Below are 27317 nucleotides of genomic sequence, written 5' to 3' on the forward strand. Positions count from 1 at the left end.
CTACAGAGCTATACTGAAAGATACAAAGATTTAAAAAATTGAGAGATATGCCACACTTCAGAATGGCAAGACTATGGCACCCTTTTCCATTTTTCTCAAATTAGCATATAGATTGAATATAGCCTCAAATGAAATTATTCTTGGAAACCCGTCAAAATGATTGTAACTTATCTGAGAGAACAAATAGATGGTAATAGACACTACAGCTTTGTCAGACTATGGAGACCGTTATTAAAATGCCTTAAGAGTTAAACTAATTAGTGAGGTGGGCACCATGTAAAAGATTAGAAGACAGACAGGATAGGCTGGACTTGCGATGTGGTGGTAGAGGTGCTACAGAGAAGGTACTAGAAATAGGCTATTTGAAAAAAAAGTAAGACCTTGACCTTCCAGCAAGCACCAAAGCACATGTCAAATGAACAGAAAATTACATGTAAAAAGTCATAAAACACCACTAGGAAGTAGGGATGCAGTCGTCTGACTTTGTAATGTGCAAGGCACAAAAGTGGGGAGGCACTAACCAAGGAGAAGCCATGGAGTTGAGGGCTGTCTGAGCAAACACTGAGGAATGTGCAGGGAACAGACCATGTGAATGAATGCATGTCCACAGCCAGGAACAACTCACTCTGCCCGGTAAGACGAAGAGCGAGTCACACACAGAGACGGTGTGCGAGGTTTGTGCACAGTGTTATGTAATTCACACGGACTGCAGTTAGTCTCACTGCACAAAGTACCTCCTGTGTATTTGGTAATTAATAATGGTAAAGGTGAAGTAAAATGGACATTTCCAGAGGGAGTTGCTAGAAGCATGTCATGATGCATGCAATTTGGGAATATATGTGGGCTAATCCCTGAGTGCTGGGGTCTAGCTCAGTGGTGGATTGTTTGCTGTGTGCTGTATGTAGGCGAAAATTTGAGCATCTATTTCTTCCCATTTTATGTGAGAAAACACACAATCTGAGATCCACATACACACAAACGATTTAGACACACAATCTGAGATCCATATACATACAAATGATTCACAGACACACAGTCTAAGATCCATATATATATGGATGTATGTATCCGAATGATTCACACATGCTCGTTCTTACACACACACACACACACACACACACACACAATGTAAAAGTAGATTTGAGACCGGATTGGAGGGGGCTGGCAGGAGGTGGGAGGGGAAGGAGAGGACAGTGAATATGTGCCAATACAAAGTTCAGAAAGGCCAAGGCCACTCACACATGGATTCTATTCTAGGACTTCTACTCCCAGAAATGGTCATAAGTGCAATTAAGATTTTACAGTCAGGGCATCATCTTAGGATAATCAAGGATTTGAGTAGTTCCAGTGTCCTTGTGTGGTCATTTAGGGACTACCTTTCCCTACTGAAATGATCCTCCATTTTATTTTCCAACTATTTATTTAGACCATTTTCAAACATTTGGAAAAGATGGAAGAATAACACAGAAAACACCTGGCATGCTCTACCAAGGCTTGGTGTAGGCAGACTTTTCTGTCTAGTCTGCCTATCCGCTCTGTCCCACCAGCTGCTCCCCAAATAACCACACAGAGACTTAATATTAATTATAAATGCTCAGCCAATAACGTAGGCTCATTTTTAGGTAGCTCTTATAACTGAACTTAACCAATTCTGTTCATCTATGTGCTGCCCTGAGGCTTGTTTACTGCATGTAGGTATTTCTCATCCTGCTCGCTTTGCGTCTCATGGCATCTCCGCTGACTCCACCCTTCCTCTTCCCAGCATCCTCCTAGTCTGGCTCTCCCACCCGTTCTCTTCCTGACCAGCTACAGGCCAGTCAGCTCTTTACTAACCAATGAGAGTATCACATATTTACAGTGTACAAAGATGGTTCCACAGCAGCTGGGCAGGTGCTGACATTTGCCCATATTTGTAGAAACCCCCCTCCCAGCCATGTGCCTCACGTCACCCTCAGTTGTGTGCTCCTGGAGGCAAGGTCATTACTACCCACCCGCCATCACATCACACTTGGGGTACTTCTCACCAATTGCCTGGTGTCACTTGTCCTTCAGATGTCACTATTTGTGGTGGGTGCTGGGGCAAGATGACGATCCAGCCTGTGGTTCCACATTGTGCCTGCTGGTTCTGCCTCTGTGGCTGCATTTTCTTTATTGAAGACCTGTTCTCTATCAAGTCCCCTCCCTCCATGTTCTCCCTCCCTCCATTCTTGATGCCCCTTCTCATTTTCTCTCCTCTCTCCATTCTCTCTCCCTCTATTCTCTCCCTCTCTCTACTGTCTTCCCTTTCATTCTCTGTTTCTCTCCTCACAGCTGACACCTGAGGCTGACTACCTCACTGCATGCTGTGTTCTGGGCTTGTCTCTGTCACTCCCAGTTGAAGGGTAGCATCTTAGCTTGTTCACCTAACCCTATATTTCCAGCAAAGGTATTTTCATGTCACGATTATAAAGGTTTGGCTGCACACAGGGTGCCACCTTCAGCAGGAACCTTGAGAGCTTGTGTTGTTTCTGTTACAGCTATGGGATGCTCTACAGGTGGTGATTCCAGGCTTGATTCTGGTGGTAGTGGTGATAGCTAGATCCCATGGCAACGAGAAAATAACATATAGGGTAATAAATTTGTGTGATGTGACTACATCTATCCCCACTAACATCTTAAAGCTGCCCAGCATCTGGGAGTGCTCTCTGGCCATACAGTTGTCCAATTAGGAGGTACACAAAAGAATTTCACAATTCCATATTAGTGGGCAGTCTCTTGCAAGGAAGAACCCCCTAGCAGCTGGAATGAACCAGTTTTGTTCTCTAAAGGAGAACGGCAGTAAATGAGTGAACTACCTGTTTTAGAATAAGGAATTGGTTTAATAATGATTAGTGACAGCATGGCCCGTGGTCCTTCACTACTCTGTTTTGAATATAATCTGGGTTTTATGTATATTTTGAAATCCAATAGTTTATACTCAATCACAGACAATATTCATTTTCAAAACACTTTTACATTTTGTTGTGTGTGTGAATGTATGTATGTATTAGTGCTCATGTGCCTCTGGGATTGAACTTGGGTCATTATGCTTTATGTGCTGGGCCATCTTACTCCAGTACTTTTTTTTTTAATTAAGGCATAATCCAAATACCTTAGAATGCAGTGCTTTAGAGTTCATTCACAGGACTGTTCACCCATCAATGCAAGTGTATTTCCCCTTCTTAGCCCAGGCAGCTACCAGCCTACTGCTGTCTTCCTCATTAGGTTCTCCAGGATGTTTCATGAAAATGGATCATATGGTATGACTTCTGATGCCTGGTGCCTTTTATTGTTCATATTGTTTTAAGATTTTTCCTACTGTAGACTTGACTTCCCTTTTGTGGCGGGCCTGACATTCCATTGTATAAATTTACTACATTTTATCTATCAGGACACCTATACGTTTTGTGTGGATAAAACCAATTTTTGGTTTTGTTTTTTTAAACTCAGTTGATGACTTTTTGATTTAATCGGGGTGGACAAAATGGGGACCCGAGGTCAGCGGTGGCACCGACAGCAGACTCTGTTTTTCTGTGTGTTGCAGTCTCATGCTGGCTTGCTATGCAGGGCACTTAGATGTTGTGAAATACCTCCGAAGACATGGAGCTTCTTGGGATGCTAGAGACCTCGGAGGCTGCACGGCTCTGCACTGGGCTGCAGATGGAGGCCACTGCCCTGTGATTGACTGGATGATAAAGGACGGCTGTGAGGTATGGCTTTCCTTGCTTCCTTGTTAACCACACTGTCTTAGGGATTTGATTACTGTGAAGAGACATCAGGACCACAGCAACTCTAAGAAGGCAAACATTTAATTGGGGTGGTTCGCTCATGGTTTCGGAGGTTCAGTCCATTATCATCATGGCAGGGAGCATGGCAGCATGCAGGCAGACGTAGTGCTGGAGTAGCTGAGAGTCCTATATCTTAGAGGCAACAGGAAGTCAACTGACTCACTGGGCTGTATCCTGAGCACAGGAAACCTCAAAGCCCGCATCCACAGTGCCACATTTCCTCTAACAAGGCCACACCCTCTCCAACAAAGTCACACCTTCTGATAGTGCCACTCACTATGAGATTATGGGGGGCAATTACATTCAAACGACCACACACACCATACTAGTAAGAACTTGAAAGCATCCTCTGGGGTCTGGAAGAGGCAGGCAGACCTTGGTCACTTGCTGTGAGAAGTCTGAGAGGAGTCTCTGGCACATGAGCTTGAAAGGCCTTGGAGGATCCTTGGGGATCTGAGGCAACAACCAGGCTTCATCTCATCATGGAAGCCACGGGAAATGGGTCGAGCTCAGAGATGGCCTGATGCATCTGTGCTGCAGCTCTGTGCCTTCATTCATTGCTGGTGCCTGTTTAGTTGGTCAGTGACACCTTCCTGAGCACCTGCTACATGCTGGAGATGCAGAGATGTGCACAGATCTAGCTGCTTCTAGTAGCTTTCAAAGTTAGGTTGTTTTTATTCTTGGTCTGTGTGTCTGTGTGTCTGTCTGTCTCTCTCTCTGCCGTGGAGATGGATTTCTGAGTTTGAGGCTGCCTGGTCTACAAAGTGTGACCGTCTCAAATTAAGAAAACAAAATGAATGAATGAATGAATGAATGAATAAAAGAAAATAAAATAAACACTAGTGAAATTACAGCCAGGGAGCAGGAGAGATGGTTCAGTGGTTAAGGGCACTGGCTGCTCTTCCAGGGGACCTGGGTTTGATTCCCAGCACCCCCATGATGGCTTACAGCTGTCTGTAACTCAGCTCCAGGGGTTCTGATGCCCTCTCCTGGCCTCCGTGGCCACTGCATGCACAAGGTGCACAGATAGAACATACAGGCAAAACACCCACACATAGAAAATAAAACTAAGCCGGGCGGTGGTGGCGCACGCCTTTAATCCCAGCACTCGGGAGGCAGAGGCAGGTGGATCTCTGTGAGTTCGAGGCCAGCCTGGACTACCAAGTGAGTTCCAGGAAAGGCGCAAAGCTACACAGAGAAACCCTGTCTCGAAAAACCAAAAAAAAAAAAAAAAAAAAAGAAAATAAAACTAAAATTTTAAAATAATTAAAAACTACAGCTAAGGAAAGCAGATGGGCCCAGTATGAGGTATAGTTGGGTCCCTCCCTAGCCTGTCTTGTTTCCATTTTAACAGGGAAGATAAGTATTCCAGTAGGGGGTCCCTGAGCTGTCTCAGCAGAGGGAGACCCCCTGTGAGATTCAGTATATTCCCTCCCTGAACACAGACATGAATTCAGCTAGCTCACCCCAGGTCTAGAAAATCAGGGAGCCTGGGGAAGTACACATACCCTCTGGAAGAAGTGGTTGGACTGAGGCAGTTGTCCCTTTGGTAACATAGGTAGATGTTGTGGACAATGGTTCAGGATGGACGCCACTCATGAGAGTCTCTGCTGTGACGGGAAGCCAGAACGTAGCTTCACTTCTCATCGAGGCTGGGGCTGACGTGAATGTGAGGGACAAAGATGGAAAGACGCCTCTTATGGTATGCCCTTCTCCCGGGGTCTTAGTTTTTATTAGAGAGTTAAGCTGTTTATAACCAAACCCTGGGTTTGGTTGCATAATATTATTAATCTATTAACAAGCAGGGGAGGGTCACTATGGTCTCTCTTATATTTGAAATGGGACTTATCATATTGCCCATGCCAGCCTCAAACTTCTGGATCCTAGGGTCCATTTGAGCCTCTGAGTAGGCACTATCTTGTGCCCCACTATATTATTTTGTCCATCCCCTCCCCCCAAGTACTTCTAAGGACTATCAACCCCAGTTCCCAGGGCTATTGTGGGATCAAAGTAGACCTGTTTAAACAACGAACTTGCTGCTTTTCTGCCCTGGGCTGTCGTGCTTCATTTCAGTGTAGACAGAGGAAAGAAACATTTTTTTTTCCCCCTTTGCTGCTGAACAGTCAGCAGGAGGCAGGCCAGAGCAGAGGTGCAGTGGGCAGTGGCCTGGCCCAGGGCTGCCTGATGAGGAGGACCCCCACCCTCACCCCTTCACCTCCACTACCTGCGCTTGTGCTGGAGGGGAGTGCTCCTCACACCATCCTTTTCTGTTTCCAGATCGCTGTCTTAAACAATCACGAACAGCTCGTTCAGTTACTTCTTGACAAAGGGGCCGATGCAAGTGTGAAAAATGAGGTAATGTTTATTGGGAGATCTCCCTTCGAGAAGAAGGACGTGCGTGAGACTCGCATACTCCAATCTGTAATTAAGTTCTGCTTCCTTCCAGTTTGGCAAAGGTGTCCTAGAAATGGCCAGAGTTTTTGACAGACAGGTGAGGACCTCCCTCCTGCCTACCAAAGCTGACTTTTATAGTTCTTTCAGACTCACAGAACCTGCCAAAACGTCCAAGGACATCTATCTACCTGTTTGTTGTGTTTTTTCTAGAATGTACTCTCCTTATTAGAAGAAAGGAAAAAAAAGCTGCCAAGGAAGTCCTCTGTCCACTGACTGGAGCGCCACCCGTCTGAGAGACCGACCAGAGCAAAAGAGCAAACCCTGACTGCTGGGCCAGACATGTGATGTGCCGAGTCTCTGAGGACGAGACGTTTATTTATTTAGTTGGAGATTCGCAGTGACTTTTATGTAACAGGCAACTCTTCCCACATTGAAATACATCTTTTTACCTAAGCACATGCATATGTGATCTCCTCACTGGGCGTCTATAGACCAGGAATGTTTCCTTGCCCTGTGCCTTTGCAGTTAGACATGAAACCAAATATTTATGCGCTGGTGCTCCACAAACGCGCACGCGGGTCCCCACTCCGCGCCCCCCCCCCCAGCTGTCCTCAGGATGCTCCAGGCCCTACTGGCCCTTCTTCTCATGTGTTTCTTATTATCTCTCCCACACCACTGCAGCCCAGGCTGCTGTCGCCTCCCGCAGCGGGGTGCCTCCTAAGCACCCAGGCGTTTTCTCTTAGGCTCTTGGCCTCACATCAAAGCTCCAGAATACATATCTGAAGACCAGTGCTGTCTGTTAGCAGTGTTGAGGCAAAGGACAGTGCTGGGAGGACAGGTCCATCCGTTCATGCATTAGCACACACTCACCTCTTCGGTCAAAGGTCCCAGCCCACGGGTAGCTGGACAGCTTCAGCCATGAGTCGTGTATTGCATTGAGTGTAGAGAGCAGACAAGATTTTTGAGGCAAATCATATAGTTTGTAGACAAAGAGGGGCTAACCACCACCATCGCCGTTGGTTAGGAGCCCGAAGAGAGAAATGTGGGAAGCTTTAGCGAGGACAAGCTCAAACACCAGCAAAGTTAGCAGCACCACATGCATTTTATGTCTCCTGGGACAAATTGAGGGCCTTCTAGTAAAGCAGCTATAAAGGCCCTCACAGAGGTGGACTATTTTTTTTTTTAAGCTAGGGAAGGCCCATGAGAAGGTAACCAAGGTTCAACACTAGGGAAGCCACAGAGAGTGCAGCCATACATTGATGCAGATGTGAACAGCTGTCAGCTGTCAGGCTTCTCTGCAGAGGTCATAGAGCATTCAGCTGGGGACTGCTCTGTGGGCTGTGTATAATCCTGCCTGTAGACGTTGCATTGGCACTGTATCTTTCATATAAGGGCTTATCTTCTGCTTTGTTGGTGATCAGCATTGACACCCACCTTACAATCCTCTCTGGGTCTGATGGAGATGGCATTCACCGGCCCCTCCATGGGGAAGGAGTACATCTCACATCCTTCCTTGCCAGCATCAAGCTTGGCAACATTGTCAGCTGTCTGGCCTTACTACTGAACCATGCCTACATTCCTGAGATGGTCACTCTGGGTTCTGGTGGACAGCTGGGTCTGCATGCGCAAAAGTCACATTATTTGCCATGCATTTGCCTGATGATTAGAAGGTGGTTTACAGCCTGCTTATTTTTTTCCCCAAGTAACTCATGGTTCTGTTTTTCTAACTCATTAAATTACATGCTTTATTTTTACAAATTTATTATTTATTTTTATGCAAGGCTTTTTGTTGTTCCTTTTATAGACCTCGAGCTCACTTTGTCTCAACTCTTTTGTTTAGTAATTTATGTATTTAGGCCTCTGAGTTTTCCCCTGGGGGAAACTTTGCTCTAGTATCATAAGGCATTCTTTCACTGAACCCTCCTGATCCTAAGACACAATGGGGTCACCTGTTAGCCACCTTTGTGGGTTCCTTTCAGACCTTCTGAACTGGATTACCAGAGACAGGGCAGAGGAGTAGATTTTAACAAGGACAATAGGTAAATGCTTATAATTCTGGGAATTTGAAAAATATCTCATAGTATATACATTATTTCCAGTGTTAATTTGCTGTTCTCCTGGTAGCTGAAGAATTCCTACATTGCTCGGGTACACGGTTGTTTTGTTCGCTTTTGTTTGTTTGTTTGTTTGTTGACTCTTTGATGCTGAGAGGCACTAGGGCAGAGGTCAGATTCTGTGCATTTGGAAGGCCTGTGTGTGTGTGAATTTGATTTGTTAGTCACCTGGTGATGTCATAAAACCTACTCGCTTTATCTTAGGTTAAGTAGCAACAACAGAGATTCATTTATTTTTGCTATAATTTTGAATATATATATTATTTTCTGCAGTTTTATGAAGTTGGATGCTATTTTAAAAATGTGTAAGTATATGTCAATCACATTTAGATTTTCTTTGCTGACAATCTGATACTCCTATGATTGCTTACTTTTTGAACGTTTCTATAAGTAATATGAAGTTTTAAAATGATTTTGATCGGCTATGCATTCACATTGTTCAGAATGGTGTCAGTCCCCCAGGGTTTCACCAGTGCTGTTTGGACAGGCATTTTCTCTCGTCTTTGTCCCAGGACTGGCAACGCGAATACCTTGACCCTTCCACACTTCTCCTCAGCTGCTTGTCCACTGCTCCAAGATGCCCTTACATTTATAAATGCATGAAAACATATTTTTCAACACAAGACCATCCCTTTATTTTTGTATCAATAATCTTATGAATAACAAATGAGATCGATATCCAGTGTTTATCTGTTTACTGTTTATTGGATATAATATTCTTAACAATGACATTTTCTACTGAACTAGTAGGCTGTATTTACTTGTAGATCCCCCATACGAGAAATGCGTACAACAATAACAGCATGTAAAATACAAATGTGAAAACATGAGTTTATCAAAGCGCTATCAATGGATGAAGCCGTGCAGAATGATTCTGCAGGTTGACCGAGATGTAATGTTAATCAGAAAGGAGCTAAGCAGCTTGTGGCCAGTTAGAGCTATCTTGGTTGCTGCCACAAACATTGAGATGGTTGGCTGCCCAGTCACTACCAAGTTGCCCTGATAGGAGGACTTTTAGTTCTAAGTATCTGCCTTGGAGTCTCATGACATTCGTGTGCGTGTGTGTTTTCTGGTCACTGCCGTATGAAGTACCAACAACATGCAGGCCAAGGAAGGCAAACCAGCATTTGACTTGTTTGTAAAAGAAGTCACATGATACTGAATCTGTCTCAATTAAATGTACTAAATTAAGGACTAGAATGTTACTTTTTTGGAGAATTACAGACATCACGGAACATGCTCTTTGAAGGTAGGCAGGTGGTGGGGCTCTCAATTTGCAGAGGCCCAAATCATTTTCCAGTTGAAAATGACTCTTGACTTTTAGGCCTTCTGGCAATTTCATCCATTATTGAGCATCCCAACAAGTCCATATGCAGCGTTTCTGTTCCTAGTTTCTCTCATATGAGAGAAGCTTGCAGTGGTTTGATAATAAATGGCTATTAATTTCCTGTGTGTGTGTGTGTGTGTGTGTGTGTGTGTGTGTGTGTGTGTGTGTGTGTGTGTATGTATATGTATGCTTGTATGTTCTCCACAAAAGGCACGGAAATGGAACATTCATGTCTGTGCAAATGTTCCCTGCAAGGGTCCCCACTGCCGGGTGGTTCTGAGCATGGGGCTCACAGATCTGGGAGAATTACTTCATCAGAGTTTAAAAGCAGGAGGTCAGGTTGCAGCGACAGCATCTTGCCGTCAGTGCTAACTTGATTTTCGATGTCCAACTTCACCTTCTAATCAGAGCAAGGCATTAGGAGGGAGGTCACTGCGGTTGACATGCTGTGGGATAGATTCAAGGCTGGTGTGTGCTGGGGGGTTGCTTTGTACGATAACCCTGGAGAAGGTTGGACTGTACTGGCTAGTAGGTGAACCTTGAAGGGTAGCCACACCCCGTAACAGTTGCCACTTTGGCATGAAGTAGTGACAAAGGCAGAGCTTGGCTCTCTCAGACGAGAGAGACTTTGGCATGGGGTCGGGCCAGAATAAGGCATTTGTGATTGGCAAGAGAGAGAGGCAGATTGGTGCCTATGTTTTCCTGTGTACTTGGTGTGGTGGAGCTGCGTGGCGAAACTGGGAGTGGAGGGCTAGCTTCCAGTACGAGTGGAAGAGACAGGAAAAAATGGCCTCTGTAGTATCCTCACTCACTTGCCACACTGCTCAAAACACCCTGCTTTTGGTTCTGGGGAGCTTCTGGGACTGCTGGTGTCTCTTAGTCTGGGTTGTTTGTGTATGACTGAGGCCATTTGAGAATGGTGGGGGAGGATCTGTAGACAGTGTCCCTGGGCTGGGGCCTGATCTAAGAGAATTAAAACGTGAAGCAAGCCTCAGGAAAGAGCTGCAAGAGGCCAGGCGCCCTCCTGCCCAGCCATTGTCCTCCTAGTTGTCAGGGTGGCTGCTGGCTCAGAGTGCTCAGTAAACATCTGCTGAGAGGCAGGAGGATGCTCAGGCCTTCCCATTGGCCCAGCTCCAGCCTCTTTGTAGCACCATGGGGATCACAGGCTCCTAAGAACATTCAAACACAGATCAGGGTTTGGCAGTTCTTAGGGAATGCATTGATGGGTTGTATTGATTTGCTGGAGAACAATGACCCATAGCTTCAGCCTGAGAATTCCTAATAAAGTTAAGAAGGCATAAAAACGCCTCCTCAGAGACCAGTCGGGAGTATTTCTTCCCGTGGAGTTTAATTTGTTGCTTGTGTGGTTTCTGTGATGTCATTCCACATGTGTAAGCTGGAAACACTCACAGAGAGTGCAAACTCGGCATGCATATTTTGAAATGGAAAACTGTACGGTTGCTCTTCATCTGAGTCCACGTGCTGGGAAAACAGACTTGGGAATACTGTAGGCGACCAGCTTTTATATGGAATGCCTGCGAAGTTCACCTGCCTGGAAAGTGGGGTCACATCACCTCTAACTATTCCTTGATACAGGAAGGAAATGAGAACATCCTGCCATGTCTCGTGTCTAGGCACTGGACCACTCTCCTGGACCTTCTCGGGGATGGTCTCACAAAACTCAACCAACTCTAATCATGTCTATAGTGTGTTTAAACATAAGATGGGCTGCAATTGAACTGTGAGTATTAACTTTGGTCTCTGTCATGTAAAGGATGTAGAAAGGGAGAGAAAAACTATTCTTTTTCAAAAACCTCAATGCTAGTTATTGGTTCCTAAGTTTTGTTAAAATTGAGGTTGTTGCTAAATATGCTTTATTTGATAACTACTACATCTTAGAGGTATTCCTTTAATAATACTGTCTGTCCTGTAAGGAATATCAGAATTAAATATATTCTTATTCAGAAATGGATGCTGGGTCTGGAAAAGCAAGCAGCTGGCACAGCTCAGCTGAGAAGGTACCATTGGCACCCTTGGCACCCTTGGCAGCCACTGGGGAGATGGCAGAAGATCACAGTTCCCACTTCCTTTAAGTCAAACTCTCCCTGGTCCTCCAAAACCAAGGTACAGAAATGACAGAAGAAATATGGGTTCCTAACTTCCCCCTCACTCCCACCCAAAATGGGCTCACATGCCCCAGCTAGAGCTTTGAATGTCTCGAAAGACCATGCTCACACAGCTCTGTAACTTTTCCAGTTGTGTATGTCAGGCCTTAATACAACTACCCAGTGTCACATCAGTTACAAAAATTTTGTATGTATCCTGGTGTGAGCAAAATGGTCACCATGAAAAGAGGCAGGCTATGAGAGTTCTTTCATGCATCTGTGATGTGGATTTATTTATCCACCATCATGAAGGCCATGTTTCCCAAAGCTGAATACAGTTTTGAACTCTGGAAAGAAAACCAAATTCTAAGCCTATTTTTTCCCTTCTGCTTCAAGGCATAGGCCAGCCATTGATATGACCCCTTCCAAAGAAGCCTGATTCTAAAATAATCAGATGTTACAGAACCTTAGTTACCTTCTATTGTGAAAGCTGGTCATCCCAACACTCTGCCAGGACACAGTGAAGGCCTCTGGCACTTTGCCTTACATGATTTTTTTAAAAAAAATGTTGTCTTTCATAACATTAGGCCTCTTAAAGATCTGCTCCTGAAGGTGGCTTTCCAGACATTGAAGAGTAAACGATGGAAGGGTCTTTTACTGGCTGGGTCTTCCTTTCACGAGCCTTCAGCATTGGGGAACTGATTTGTCATCTTACGATGCACTAACAGGTATGTTCCTAGTGTGGGAAAGACTGAGACTATGCTGAAGAGAACAGGATGCTCTGAAGGGAGCAGATGGGTAACTTTGGGTTCTTTGTCCAATGACTACTAATAAGGACAGTAGACACAGGCTGTACAATGAGAATAGCATTCCATGTGGCTATAACTTTTGCAGGCATATGGATTCTACCTAATTTTTAATAAGCTGAGCCTTGCAGTAAGAAGGAGATTTTGATCTCCAGGGTTGATCGACTAACTCTGGTTACCAGTTCACATCTGAAAATGTTTATGGTCCCATAGAAAGCCTCCTCTATCTGTCAGAACACAGGGTCATTGTATTACAGTCAAGAAGACAATGTGGTAATTTGCTTAGCTCTAAAGGGGGCAGGAGACAGGGGTCTGCAGTGCCTGGTCAGTGGCTTTCCTGCAGAAACACCACTGCTCCCAGTGTAAACAACACGCCCATGCCAGCCCTCTGCCAGAGGGCACCCAGAGAGAAACTCCTCCGGCTCTGGCAACAAAGCCTCGTGTAGCACCACAGACGTCTTTGCCCTCCAAAGGTGTTCACAGCCGCTCCAGTCTCCGTCCTGGTGTGGCCACACCTCAACCTTCTTGCTTGCATCCCAGGTTTTCTCCAAAGCTGCTGGCCGGAACCAGATACTACCAGTTGTCTGAGAGCCTCAGGGTGCAGGGCCTGAAGCCTGTCAGTATGCAGAGCCCAAGACCTTCCTGAAGGCCCTGGCTACAGCCCAGGATGGGGATTCCAAAAAAATAAAAAACAAAAAAACCCATTCCAGGATCCGCCTGGGGTCTCCTGAGCTGTGTGTCTGGTGCTGTAACACAGCCTTGGGGAGCTGGGGAGCTGTTTTCCAATAAGGCCTCGAACAGAAAGTAAACATCTCATCTTGGATCCCATTAAGCAGGATATTTCAAGTCCGCCAGAAGAAGAAAAGCACAAGGAGCCTTCTGTAGAAACCCCCGTGATGGTACAAATGCCTGCTACGGCGCCCTGCGCAGTAATAGACACTTTGCATAAATTAATAACTTACAAGTACCTGAGCAAGGACACAAAGCACCACAGCACAGCACCGATGGCAGCAGTTCAAAGTTCTGGAAACAAACGGCGTTTGAAACACTTTAAAAATTCTGAAAGTTGGTACAAAAAAAAAAATCACTCCGATGGAGTTGACGATAGTGCAAACTTGTGTCTTCACTGTTGAGGACCAGTCTGGGCTTGCTTGTCACTTGATGTAGGCATTGTGGGAAGATCTGGGCACTTGATGCTTAGGAGCAGGTCTGAATCAAGAGCAAGCCAGAGAGAGAAAACAAAACCGCAGTTACACTCTCAGAAGCCATGCTATAGACACACAAACTTGGAAGGAGTCTGCTCCCGCACACTGGTGAGTCACCCACTCCCGCCACCTGAGATGGGAGGCCAGGCTAGCTTTTGGGAGAGAATGCAGGTCATATCAAGGACCTCACTGCAGAACGTCTACTGATTTATGACAGGTCACCTCCCCTCTCTGGAGCTGTGCCTCCCATCCATGAGTTGATTCTACAATAGCACCATGTGCAGAAAAATGGACATGAATCGCTCAGGTAATTTCTAGTTTTTACTGATCTATATGTCTCTGCATATAAGTGCAGGTGCCTGTGGAGGCCAGAAGCGGGTGCTTCTGATCCCCTGGGAGCTGTTACTGTCATCTACTGGGTGCGAGAATGGACCACAAGACACAGAAAAACCCACTTTAAGAGTTTTATTAGGGGGATAGGAAAGGGGCAAGTGCTGCAGGTCCCCCGGAGAGAGAAATGTGGCTGAAGGGGGCAATGAACGGGTGGAGTCGGCTTTTAAGGATAACCTCTCGAATGCGTACAGGGGCTTACATAGCCACACCACGCGTGCATGTGCATAGATTACATGGCCACACTGTGCACAGATTACGTGGGACGTAAGACCCTGGGGTGACGAGGCATTTTGCCTGAATGCTGACAGTGCATGCATGTCCATGGGACTCTAGAAGCAGCTAGGAGGATGCATTTCCACAGTGGTGAACTAGACGGTTCTCCTGACCCTTTGACCAGCATTATCTCTGAGATTTATGAGGTAGCCATTTCTTTCCTAGGCCAACATTCTTCCCAAGAGTCGTAATGAATCACTGATGTGTGTCTTCCCCTGCAGAGATGGGAGTTACTAAGCATGCAGCCTGGCCAACAGTCAGAACCTTTGGTTCTCTGGTGCTTAGAGAGCTCATGGCCTGCTAAAGGGCACGCCAGTCAGAAGAGTGGGTTGTGAGTTTGACAATCTGCGAGCTAGGCCTGGTGGCTCATTCCCATGACAAAGGAGGGTGAAGGACCAGGAGACTCAGGTCAGCCTGGGCTGTGAGGGAGATGGAGGCTGGGGATATGTGGCACTTGCTGAGTCTGTTCTAGCCCAAGAACTGAGGAAAAACAACAACAAAAAACCCACACGGGAATAATTTCACCGAGGATGAGGATGAGCATGAGCTGCAGCATTTACTAATTTCTATGTCGTCAATGTTCCCAGCTACACCATGGCACCAGCAGAGGTGGAAGCTGGGAGGGCACACAGCATGCCATGGATTCCACCACAGATGGTTGTGAGTGACCCAATGTGAGTACTGGGAGAATCGACAGGGGCAGGATTAAGTGTTCAAAATCTGGCACATGTTTACACTTTTATTTATTTCAATTTTGTTTTTAACCAGCTCCAACATAACCCAGTGGCTACTTGATCACATTGCACAGCTCAAGAGAGGGAGAGCCAGGCTGCCATCAGTTAGAGGTTAGACAGAGCATTGCTTGGGGGTATTCTGAGTGCTCCTGTCAGCCCTATTATATCCATGTAGTAGTTTTATCTAGTAGAATATAAAAAGTTACTCAAATGCTATGCAACCTTTTCTCCTGTGAGCAACCTCGGCAGCAGGTGCCTGGGAGCAGCGTTTTGAGTATTTATCCCCCTTGTTTTAAATGCAACTTGATATACTTTACTATTTAATATTGGCTAGGTGGCAAAGGCATGAGCCAGCTTCAGCCCAGCTGTGGTTCCGTTCCCTTTCCCCGTGTAAGTAGAGTTTGGGCTACATCTGCCTCATCTCCTGGGGTGGGGGGTGGAGATGACCACAACCAGAGAGAGCCTGCACAGGTCACTCACTCAGCTGTAGAGAAAGCCCCCAGGCGACCCTAGTGAGCAGCTGCTTAGGCTTCATTTCTCCATAATCTCCCAACCTGAACTAGTGTCTCAGCCCCTGGAGTAGGCAGAGAAGGTGGTCTTGGTGATGGAGGTCCTGCCTTCATACAGATATTCCATGTTCCTTAGTGCTTGCAGGAGACCAGGCTGGGCCTTCAGCAGCAGCTCGTATTTCCTGGGTCATTTTGCTATGATCTCTCAAATAACTTAGCCATTGCTGAGAGCCCCCGTGCTGATGTTTAGGTATGCATAGGAATAGTTAGCATCAACTGCTTCCTGGTTACTTTTACACATACCTCCCATCCTTCCCATGCCGGGGGCAAGTAGGAAACATGGCTTAACACCTGATACCTGCCTTCCAGTGTGGTTCCTTCAGCTACCCTATACCATTAGAAGACACCCACCTGTTTGGGGCTGGGCGGAGCCCAGGCTCCTGCTGCCCTGGGGTCCTCAATAAGGCACTAGTGAGCCGAGATGTCCTGCTCAATGGATCAGCAGGCAGAGGCTTCTGAGGAGGGCTGGGCTTGCGGCTGCCCTGCAACAGACAACAGATCACATGTGACTTCTCGACTCTGTGGCCAGAACTGGACCCTGGGAGCCAGAAGTCTTCTGGAAGGCAGTGCACATGGCTACACAGTCCTGGCCTCATCCCTGATGCACAACCCTTCTTCAATACAAAGGAGGGCCTGTCGTCAGCCTTCACGTGGACTTTTCTGTACCATTAAAAAGAATCACACAGGTACACTGACTTCACAGGTCTTAAGGGGTACAGGGGAGGTGAGGGTTCTCTACCAGTACCCCAAAGGATGGATATAAATCTACCCATGCCTTCAGACAATCTCCAGTTTACAAAGGACTGGCTACACTGTGGATACACAGGATCCAGAAGACAGTCGTCCTTCTCCTTGGGGCCAGGATCCGAAACAGATAGTGCAGCATGTTGTACAAAGCAGCCCAACTACTTGTGGAAAGGAGCCATCCAGTGACTTGTGAGACAGTTAAAGATCGGTGAGGATACTACGGGTGACATACTGCTGGCCAAGGGGTCACAGTGAGAACTTGATGGTTAGTCTACACTGAGTTACATCCAAAGGCCACTGATCTGAGACTCACTCAAGTCTACCTCTCTGGAAAATGGAGCAATCTATCTCATAGCCCTGTTATGAGGTTTAAATAAAAGAACATGTAAGATGTTCCCAGCACATAGCTAATAATGATTCCAGCAGTTATTCATGTGGCAGCTTTAAATGCTTAATGGAAACACAAGAACTCTTGAGCCACCTCCTGGAGTACCTTCCTCTCTGCCCCTGGAAAGGGCCAGTCAGCAAGCACTGGACACACCCTCCTGAGGCCCAGGATAGGTCTGGTCAGCACGACACTTTCCATTCTTGGCCTCATCAGTGCAGGGAACAGAGTCAGCAGCTCCTTCCGGAGAGGCCCTGGTAATTAAAGGAGCGGGTGCACTTTCATGACTAGGCATGGTGGGGCACACCTCTAGTGCCAGCCATGGAGGCTACACAGCTAAACCCTCCTGAAAAGTCACACAAAACCTGCACCATCTCAGGACTTGGTAGACCATGGGTCCAGCAGGACCCAAGCATTACTTCAAGTGCTTATGATGTTTTCACAGTGCTTGTACTAAAGCCGCATCTCCTGAGCCACAGACTGCAGCTCAGAGGATGCAACACCAGATTCCCCGTCCAACAGCTCCCTGCAAAATGACGGGGCTACTACAGAAGTCAGTAAAGCACAGCTGTGTGGGAGATGTGCCAAGAATGAACATTAGACAGACTGGGTTCGGAGAGAGCCGCTGAACAGGGGCCAGACATACAGGTGACACGTCTCTATCAGATTTCATCAGAGGAAACACGAGAAGGCTCTGGAATACAAACACACCCTGGGTAGGTGTAAGGACCACACCGGCTGTGTACACCCAGGCCCTGAGCTTTGGGCATGTGCAGAGATACCAGCCCGCCCTCAGGGTTGGTCCGAGGACTGACACAGTAAAGCTCTTAGCCCAGGGCCTGGCATGCATTCACCCATGGATAAGAGCTGCTGCCGTCTGACAGCCCTGATTGACAGCAATTTCACCCTAGCAACAAGCCCCGGGGAATGAGGCCACACACAAACGAAGCTCCATTTCTTAACACAGAACAGAAAACAATGAGCACAATGTCCGTGTGTAATATAAAAATGAAAGCACACACACTCAACATGAGGAGACTCAGGTTACAGAATCATTCCTTACAAAGCAATACTAATTTTGCTGCTGTATGACTAAGTTTCCAGTATCTGCAGGAAAGACAACAGCAGAGTTTTATTGGTGTGTGGAAGAAGAGGTGATGTGTATGTTATAGTTTGTGTTAACGCATTTGGATTTATCGTGGAAACTCAGAAGATAATTATGGCTTGTCTGAGATAGTCTCAATTTGTGCTCACAGTCTCGTTATTCATCACGTTCTCTCAGATGGCTCTCAGCTTTGAGGACAAATGGTGTGTTCATCCCTGTGATAAAACTCCAAACAGCCAAGAGGCCGAAAGTTCTTGAGCCCTGGGGACAGCAAAGGACCCATCTATCCCCCTTTGCCATGATCAGGACATGGTCTAGTCTAGATGGTTGCACAGGAGGTGTTGGGCCTTTGTAAAATGCAGTACCCTCCGTGGGAGCTAAGACAGCTCCAGGGGGTGCAATATGGGTACATTTTTCTTCAGTTTGTATTTTCAACAAAATTCAAACAATCCTTTTCCCTTAGGCCCTGGAGGAAAGTACCACTCTGCCTGTCACGTGGGATCCTGGACCTCCACTTCCCACCTGTGTTCTAGCAATAGCAATGCTTTGTGATGTCCTCTCCCTCCCTCCCTCCCTCCCTCCCTCCCTCCCTCCCTCCCTCCCCTCCTTCCCCTCCTTTCCCTCCTCTCTCTCAGCTTTGAAAGCAAACAGGCCAAAATCAAAATGCAACCCCATCGCCTTGACCACCATCCTGTTACCAGCTTGCACATAATCTACAATAGCAAATATGTCCTACTATGTGAGGGTTCTGTGCAGGAAGACTGGAGCCTGTCACCACAGAAAGCCAGAGTTATCACGGAGGTCCTAGTGTGACATTAACACGTTTTACTGCGATGAGTGAGTCTGTCTCTGGCTAAAAATATTGTGGAAATTATGACCATAGCCAAGATTGTAACTATTACCACCACAGTGATGTAGGCATCGTGGAACTGACCAAAGCTGCCATACTAGTGGGTCTTCCTTAGCCAGAAACATGGCAGGCAGGGCCACTGTGGCCTCCCTTTCTCCAATGATTAGATAAAATGAATACTTCCAAATTTCCCTTAAAAAAACAAAACAAAACCCAAAAAACGGGATAGCTGTACGAGTAAGATATTATTGAATCAAAACACAGTGCCAGGAGAAGGAAGGAGGAGACTGAATGAAGCAGGAGGCATCTGGCTCCTTAAGAAAACCTGAGTCTGGACTCCTGTCTACAGAGAGTAGCCCAGAAATCAAGTCGGGACCTTTGGGTGGAAACCAGATGCCCTGGCTTAATGGGATGACATTCTCTTCCCAGCCTCTCTGCAGCAAAGCTCTGGTGCTCTGTAAAGAGAGGCATCAGGTTAAGAACTGTCTAGACAAAAATGCACACTGTTATTTACTGACAGCAGAGTGCATCTCAATACTGCAGGTGAAGCAGGTGGGGTTGAGCCCTTGACTTTCCTCTGTGGTACTTTAAATGTAATTGACCCCATCCGCTCATAGGCAATGGCATTATTAAAAGGTGTGGTCTTGTCAGAGGAAGTGTGTCCTTGTGGGTGTGGGCTTTGAGGTCTCCTTTGCTTGTTCCTCCATGTGACACTCAGACCACTTCCTGTTGCCTGTGAGTGAAGATGTAGGACTCACTCTCAGCTCCTTCTCTAGCACCATGTCCCACCATGATGATGGACTGAACCTCTGAACTGTAAGCCACCCCAATTAAATGTTTTTTCTTTATAAGAGTTGCCATGGTCCTGATGTCTTTTCTTTTTTCTTTTTCTTTTGGGTTTTCGAGACAGGGTTTCTCTGTGTAGCTTTGCACCTTTCCTAGAACTCACTTGGTAGCCCAGGCTGGCCTCGAACTCACAGAGATCCACCTGCCTCTGCCTCCCGAGTGCTGGGATTAAAGGCGTGCACCACCACCGCCCGGCCCCTGATGTCTTTTCATAGCAATAGAAACCCTAAGACAATACCTTTATTTCCTTGTTCATGGAATATGCAGCCTTAACTGTGCCCTGTTACCTCCATAAACTGGAGTTTAAGGTAGCAGCCTCTCTTACCTCCCAGGGGATAGAAACACCTGCCATGTACTCAGTGCTCAGTAAGTGTGTGTTTGAATGATTTTATAACCATTAAAAGCACAACCACAGACTCCTTATACCAAAACAACATGCACACTTGAGTACACACACACACACACACACACACACACAATTTGGCGGTAAATAGAACAACGGAAGTGAATCCTGCCATTGCTGTTTGGCTGAAATTTCTGCAGTGTGAGTATATGGTGCATAAACCAGGACTGATAATTCTCTTGGACATGGCAGCATTTTTAAGAAAGGAGCATGATGCAGTAAAAATAAATCTTCCCTAAATGATGGGTTCAATTTTTAAAAGTCCCTGCTTCTCTAATGTACCTGGGAGCATACTCTGAAGCCTTAGTTCACTTCTGTGATTCGCTGAGAAGACTTTAAATACCCTAATTTCCTGGAAAATGCTAGGAAGTAAAGCAAATTGGATCCTTAAATCAAGTGTGCCCACACATCAACAGGCATCATTCTATGGGACAGATGTTTAGCAAAGCAAATTTAGGTAAGTACTGGGTCAATAGCACCCAGGAGAGGTTCAGCTTATTAGGAGAACGGCCACTGATGAAGACAACACTCAGATCCTTGGAGGACCCAATCCCATCAAGTCATACAGTAGAAAACTGTAGATCTGCCATGACTTAGCCCTGTTTCCTTGAGACACAATTTTCTGTGAGCTGAGAAATGTATTTCTTTTCTGGGACATGGAGTATGTTTTTATTTAAACTGTAAGTGATGCAATTAACTCAATAAATGAGACTTGTCTGAACAATGGGTTTCAGCTGGGGTGTCTTGGGAGACCAGAGATTCTCATTGCCATGGGCCTTGTCTCTCGTCTCTTTCCTCCAGGAGTAACACTGGGCACACTGTAAGGCTACGGACATGACTCAGTAGGTAAAGTGATGGCCATTCAAGTGTAAGGACCTGGGTTTGAATTCCTAGGACTAACGTATAAAATCCTGATGAGTTAGTGCACATATGTAACCATATCACACCTATGAAAAGATGGAGACAGAGACTCACCCTACTGTCAAAACCAAATGCCTCAGCAAGGTGGAAAGACAACTAGTCCTTGAAGGCTGTTCTGATTGCCACATGTATGCACACAGCATGTACAAGAAAGTACAATTTAAGGATTGAGCATAGGAAGAGAAGCCCACATTCTAAGAGGCACATTTGTGGACAAGAGAATGAGTTGAGTTGATGGAGGATGAGATGTTTTCTAGAAAGACAACGCTCCCCCGTCAAATGTAAGGTTAATCAATGTAACTCTCATGATGGTACCCCACCCCTGGAGTGTTTCTGTGATAAATTTGGACAAGTACTGCAGGGTTAGCCATGCAGGCACATCTGTGTCATGTCATGAGGGATGATACCCAGGGAACTGTAAAGTGTCAGTGGATCCAATTCTTGCTGCCAAGCGAGAGTCACCTCTAGATACTGCCCACACCTGCACGGAATGGATTCCAGGTCCCTATGTGTGATGAGAGGGAAATCATGCAGTTAATTTGTGCCACATATCTCCTAAAGGCTCCAGACAGACACAGTTCAGAGTGAGCATGTGGAGTTTTCAGTGACTTGTGGCTAAATGAGATGACTTCCTTAGGTTCACAAAAAGGCGGCTTTTGGGGTGGCTGCTTTGGAGGAGCCACTTCTGTGGGCACTGACAACTGTGGGCATAAATTCCTGTGCACAGCTCTTCTTGGATCACATGGCCTATCCGTCCCAGTCTGGCACTGTACGGAGGTGGCATTGCTGAGGAGGACTAAGAAGCCTCAACCTGAGGGGACCCACGGGTGGGTGTTTACAGGCGCTGGGAGTACCCGAGGTTTGTGTGCAAGGCACTGAGCATTGATTGGTGCATATCCTGGGGTCCACATCTCCTGTCAGATTCTCAAGTAAGTCCACAGCCCAGATACGTTTGGGATGTGCCTGTTGCCCTACAGCAAGATAGACCAAGGCAGGCCAGAAAAACAAACGGAAGAGAGAACTCTCAGCAGTCCACAAAACCAACCGAAGACACATCTAAGGATCCTAACTGGTAGTGTGTGGGAAGAGAGTGTTGTGAGCATGCAAGGAATGAGAGATTCACAAAAGGAAAGCTACATTGATTTGGTATTCAAAACCAGAGTTCCTGATATGCCAGAAGTCGAGACAGAATTATAATAAAGGATGGGAATTCCTTTGAAAAAGAAATTTGTATTTACATCAGCAAAGAAGACTCAACAGTGAAATTAGAAAGGAGCCATGGACAGCACTGGATAATTCACGGAGTGCACTGCAAAGGCAGTGCCATGGGGCTTATGGATATGAACTCATGGCGGCCAGTTCTGGACTCCTTGTGTAGTCACACGTTGATAGCCTGAAACTGGCCAGGATACAAGTTTTCAGAACAGAAATTAGCTGAAAGACCTCCCCACCCCCCACAAAGAGCTGCTAGATATGAACTAGTTTGAGTGTTATCGGCAATAAAAGAAAAAGGAAATTAGGTTGTAACAAGATAGAATAAACATAACTTACCTTATTCCTTTTGGTGCTTGCAACAAAAAGATCATCAAGCAATTGACAGAAATTGAAAACTAGAGAAAAAGACTATCTGGAGAACTCTGGACTCAAGGAACTATCCAGTGGTGAGCCCTTCTGTGTGCACATGGGTGCACGCTAGAGCCCCAGCCAGGATGTATAAAAGGAGCAACAAGAAAATATGTAAGTCTATACAATCTGGAAATAACTAAATGGCTCCAAAGAAATAAAAACAAACTCAAGAAAGCCTCCCCTCTGTGGTGATAAGCCTGGGAAGAATGATGATGTCCAGAAAAACAAATTTTTTGACCATATATGATTTTAGTCGAGCTCAACTTGAGACCCTCCTCAAAAAAAAAAAAAAAAAAAAAATCAGTGACACTTTCCTGGAAGAGACTGTGGAAAGAACTCTTGGTGGATTTCTTTTTTTTTTTTCGAGACAGGGTTTCTCTGTGTAGCTTAGGAGCCTGTCCTAGAACTCACTCTGTAGACCAGGCTGGCTTTGAACTCACAGAGATCTGCCTGCCTCTACCTCCTGAGTGCTGGGATTAAAGGTGTGTGCCACCCCTGCCCAGCTCTTGGTGGATTTCTCATCACTGCAGAGTCCAGATGAAATGGGAGGACCTCCTCACCCCCCGCAAAGTCAACCTAAACTTCTATACCTAGCAAAAATATCCTTCATGAATAAAAAAGACATCCTTAGATAAAGGGATGCTAAGATAATATGACAACAATAGGCTTGATTAAAAGAACAGTGAACTGAAGTCTTTCAGGCAGAAAGGAAATGATGGGATGTAGAACATCAGGAAGGGAGAAGAGCTGGAAGGATCAATATTGGAGCACATATAATCAGCTCCTCATTGGTTTTAAAAAGTCTGTTTTTCAGAAAGCAAAAATTCCATCTGAAGTGGCTCTTGATGCCCATAAAGACCACTTAAAATATTTTTACATGCATACATGTGTCCAAGTGTGTGCACATCACATGCAAGCCTGCAGAAGTCATGTGGGTTCTAGAAATTGAACCCAGGTCCTCTGCAAGAGCAGTAAGTGTTCTTAACCTCTGAGGCATTTTTCTAACTTCAAAGGCCATGATTTTAAATCATCTGTTATTTAAAAATGAGGTCAATGAGATCTAAAAGCTGGGGATTCTGCATTTCTCCTGAAGCAATAAAATAGTAGTACAAAGACAGATTGATTTTCAGAGAGTACTTTTTCTCAAGGCAAATTTTGACTCTCAGGAGATAACAATAACACTTGTAATCGTGTTTTCATCATTGCTGATTGAAAGAGGTCAGTGCTGCTGAGCCTCCCATAAAAAAACAAGGAAATCCCACATAACACCCAGCCCCAAATTTCAAAATGCAGAGGTGTAGTGGGTAGCTGTTCCAGCTTTGACCTGGAAGTACTATCTCCAGTGAGGTTTCTGGTAACTATCACACCTACCTATGGCCTACCCCTGAGACGGGGCCAAGATGGGAGTCCTTAAGACCTGAGATCCGGATGTGCCAGCTCCCTTGGTTCCTGGTAATCCTGGATATTGGATGGTAGACCAAACAGAGTTCTCCAGAGAACACCGCTGGACTGCACTTCACCTCTCCTGGACCCTGTAACCTATCCCTTTACTTGTAAGTAGAACCTCCAAATAAACCTCCCTTTTAACTATGTGGAGTTGCCTTCAGCAAATCCTACCGGCATGATGTTGGCAGGGAAGTGTGGAAAGCATGCCACAGCGGCCACAGAGGAGGCTGAGGGTGGAAGCCACCCAGGCCTTTGGAGTTTGCCCCATGTTGGGTGCAAATATTGGTGGAAAATATTAAGGCGACTCCATGTAGTTAAAAGGGAGGTTTATTTGGAGGTTCTACTTACAACAAGTAAAGGGATAGGTTATAGGGTCCAAGAGAGGTGAAGTGCAGTCCAGCGGTGTTCTCTGGAGAACTCTGCTTGGTCTACTATCCAACATCTAGGATTACTAGGAACCAAGAGAGCTGGCACATCCGGATCTCGGGTCTTAAGGACTCCCGTCTCAGGGGCAGGCCATAGGTAGGTGTGATAGTTACTGGAAACCTCACTGGGGGGTGTACTTCCATGTCAAAGCTGGACAGCTACCCGCTACACAGAGGAGACGACACCTTAGATAAATAAACCTCAAATGCTAAGAAATGTTTAAAGCGAAACAAAAACTGATGGGCTCAGGCACATTTATCCTTGGCCACTTCAGCACCCCCCTCTCAGGAACTGATTAAACTACTAGACAGAAAGAAAATGGAGATGTTACATTTTATCTATCAAATAAGCAAAGCTTTGGAATACTCATCTTTGTCTTTCTCATCATGACCTTGCTGATATCAATATCAGAACCTAAATATATGTAATACTCTAACCAAACATTGAACTTCGTCCAGCCACTTAAAGATTTGTGTTTTCAATTTGACATTTCACTTGAATCCTCCCTAAAGGAACTCTAAAATGTACCTGTCTAGATCTTCCAGATAAGAACTGTTTATAAAGCAAACCCCACAGCTATCAAACATACCCACTAACTTACAGGTACTTCACAAACTATTCCACATTCAAGCAGCATGCTGCTGCTAAAGACAACATTTTACAGGCTCTGCAATGCCAAGGTATATACAAACCACTTTAAAGCAGAAACACAGGCTGTAAAGCTATGTGCATAGAGAATACCCTCAATTATGTTAAAGATGTGATTATAAATATATAAAAACAACACCATAGGAAAATATAACAATAGCATTTAAAAATAATTGTTTCATTATGCAAGTTGCCAACAGTACCCATTACCATTCTCAAAATATTATGGTTGAAATCCCAGCTTCTTCAGCTGTGAGTCATTAACTCAACATACAGCAACCAAAAGCCAATTCAAAGCCAAATGTGTACTGAATCCGTGGTGGTCTGGAAGCGCTTGCCCATGTCGCATCCCACGACTTCACTGTAGCCTTGGTTCTGAACATACAGTGCAAACTATCGTATCATGTACCATTGACAAACACTGCCAAGGATGCCTCATCTCAGATTCAAGACTGATAGGACTTGTCATGCTTCCACTGTACAATAGAAGGTTTTCTGCTCCCCTAGAAACAAAGGCTTAATTACAGGAAATGCAGACTTTCAATATTTTCCTATCATTCCTTACCTATATACCCAGAGTCCTACAAAAATTCTGCAAGTAAAAAGCACTTACAGTAGAAAAAGTTTTAAGTCCTGGCTTAGATGATAAATTATGCGGGCATGGAAACAATTCTGAATATTTTAAAAATTACTATAGGCACTGTGCTGGGGGTGTCTTTCTGTATGCTGTGAATATATGCTGTTCCCGTTGGTTAATAAATAAACTGTTTTGGCCTATGGCAAGGCAGCTTAGAGGCAGGTGGGAAATCCAAGGAGAGAGACAGGAAAGAGAAAGACAGGGTCTAGACAGATGCCAGCCACTGCCACAGGAGCAGCAAGATGCCAGCAGACCGGCAATGCCACGACCACGTAGCAACTTATAGATGAATAGAAATGGGTTAAGTTATAAAGAGCTAGCTAGAAAAAAGCCTGCCATAGGCCATACAGCTGGTGATTAATATAAGCTTCTGAATGATTATTTTATAAGTGGCCACAGGACTGCGGGGCCAGGTAGGACTGGAGAAAACTTATGGCTACAGCACTGTATGTGAGTTATCTCCGTTAACCATACGATTAACTGAACTCCATGTCATGCAGTCACTATGTTAAACAATTTGCCCAAGTTTACACATTAGCAAGTAGCAGAGCCTGGATTTGAACTGCATCCCACCCAGTCAGCATGGGAGGCATACCTGGGCCTGCCTGAGTGCCGGATTGGCAGGCAGGGGCCTGGCAGGGCCGCTGGGTGCACGTGGGGCCTGGTAGAGAGGTGGGAGCACTCTCTGAGGTGACTGAGGCTGAGGGACAGCTCGAGTGTTGAGGGGCCTGCTGATGTCGATGTTCTGGCACTGCAGTGACCGTCTGTCCTGCATGGTCAAAGCAGAGAGTCAGCCCTGATGGGGTTCACTTCCTGGGGAAAGAACTGTTAATCAAAGTCCAGGGTGTCCATACAAAGGACTGTATTTACTTATTTACACCTCAAAATTCTAAAGGAAGCACCCCTAAATTTACAATAGAAATGTGTGTGTGTGTGTGTGTGTGTGTGTGTGTGTGTGTGTGTGTGTGTGTGTGTGTGTGTTTTGTCTGTCTGTCTTTTTTTTTTGAGACAGGGTTTCTCTTTCCTGGAACTCACTCTGTAGCCCAGGCTGGCCTCAAACAAACTCACAGAGATCCACCTGCCTCTGCCTCCCGAGTGCTGGGGTTAAAGGCGTGTGCCACCACCACCAGGCAAGATGTGTTTTTATATAGATTAACAGAACAAACATTAAAAACCAAACAGGTGACAGTAGCACTCGGAAGGCTGAGGCAGGAGGATTGAGAGTTTGAAACTAGTGTTTGCTGTATAGAAGATTCCACCTCGATCAATCAGTCTTCAAGCTGTCTTAAGTAACAAATAGACGAAAGGGACTTGAAGTCCCAAGTATGAAGACACAGACTTGATTACAAGGACGTTATGAAGATGGCATGAGCTCAGTGTGCACAAGGCTCAGGGTAATGTGAGAACTAACTACCGGCTCCAGCAGCAAGGTGCTCATCTCCGAACAAACTTCCCTTGCGCTTTGCAGGAGGACCAGAGCAGGTGCAGCTTGACCTGGTACTTCACACTCTTTCTCTTTATAAATAACTTTATTGATGTAGGATTAATACC

General features: G+C 45.7%; 2 protein-coding genes across 5 annotated transcripts in view; one reads left to right on the top strand and one right to left on the bottom strand.

Annotated features, from left to right (window-relative positions):
• Window positions 1-6653, top strand: part of Fank1 (fibronectin type III and ankyrin repeat domains 1) — a 107082-nt gene extending 100429 nt beyond the window's left edge. For all 4 annotated transcript variants that reach the window (XM_006976935.4, XM_042285122.2, XM_076554229.1 and 1 more), the window contains 5 exons: window positions 3563-3728; window positions 5365-5508; window positions 6084-6161; window positions 6253-6297; window positions 6411-6653. In XM_006976935.4, the coding sequence (XP_006976997.1) occupies window positions 3563-3728; window positions 5365-5508; window positions 6084-6161; window positions 6253-6297; window positions 6411-6473 (496 nt within the window). In that variant the 3' untranslated portion in view covers window positions 6474-6653. The remainder of the gene's footprint in view (window positions 1-3562; window positions 3729-5364; window positions 5509-6083; window positions 6162-6252; window positions 6298-6410) is intronic.
• Window positions 6654-8999: 2346 nt separating this feature from the next.
• Window positions 9000-27317, bottom strand: part of Adam12 (ADAM metallopeptidase domain 12) — a 317008-nt gene continuing 298690 nt past the window's right edge. The window contains exons 21-23 of the mRNA XM_042285092.2: window positions 26362-26535; window positions 16078-16208; window positions 9000-13761 (exon numbers count right to left, since the gene is read on the bottom strand). Of these exons, the coding sequence (XP_042141026.2) occupies window positions 13707-13761; window positions 16078-16208; window positions 26362-26535 (360 nt within the window). The 3' untranslated portion in view covers window positions 9000-13706. The remainder of the gene's footprint in view (window positions 13762-16077; window positions 16209-26361; window positions 26536-27317) is intronic.

This window comes from Peromyscus maniculatus, chromosome 1 (assembly GCF_049852395.1).
Source record: "Peromyscus maniculatus bairdii isolate BWxNUB_F1_BW_parent chromosome 1, HU_Pman_BW_mat_3.1, whole genome shotgun sequence".
Taxonomy (NCBI): domain Eukaryota; kingdom Metazoa; phylum Chordata; class Mammalia; order Rodentia; family Cricetidae; genus Peromyscus; species Peromyscus maniculatus.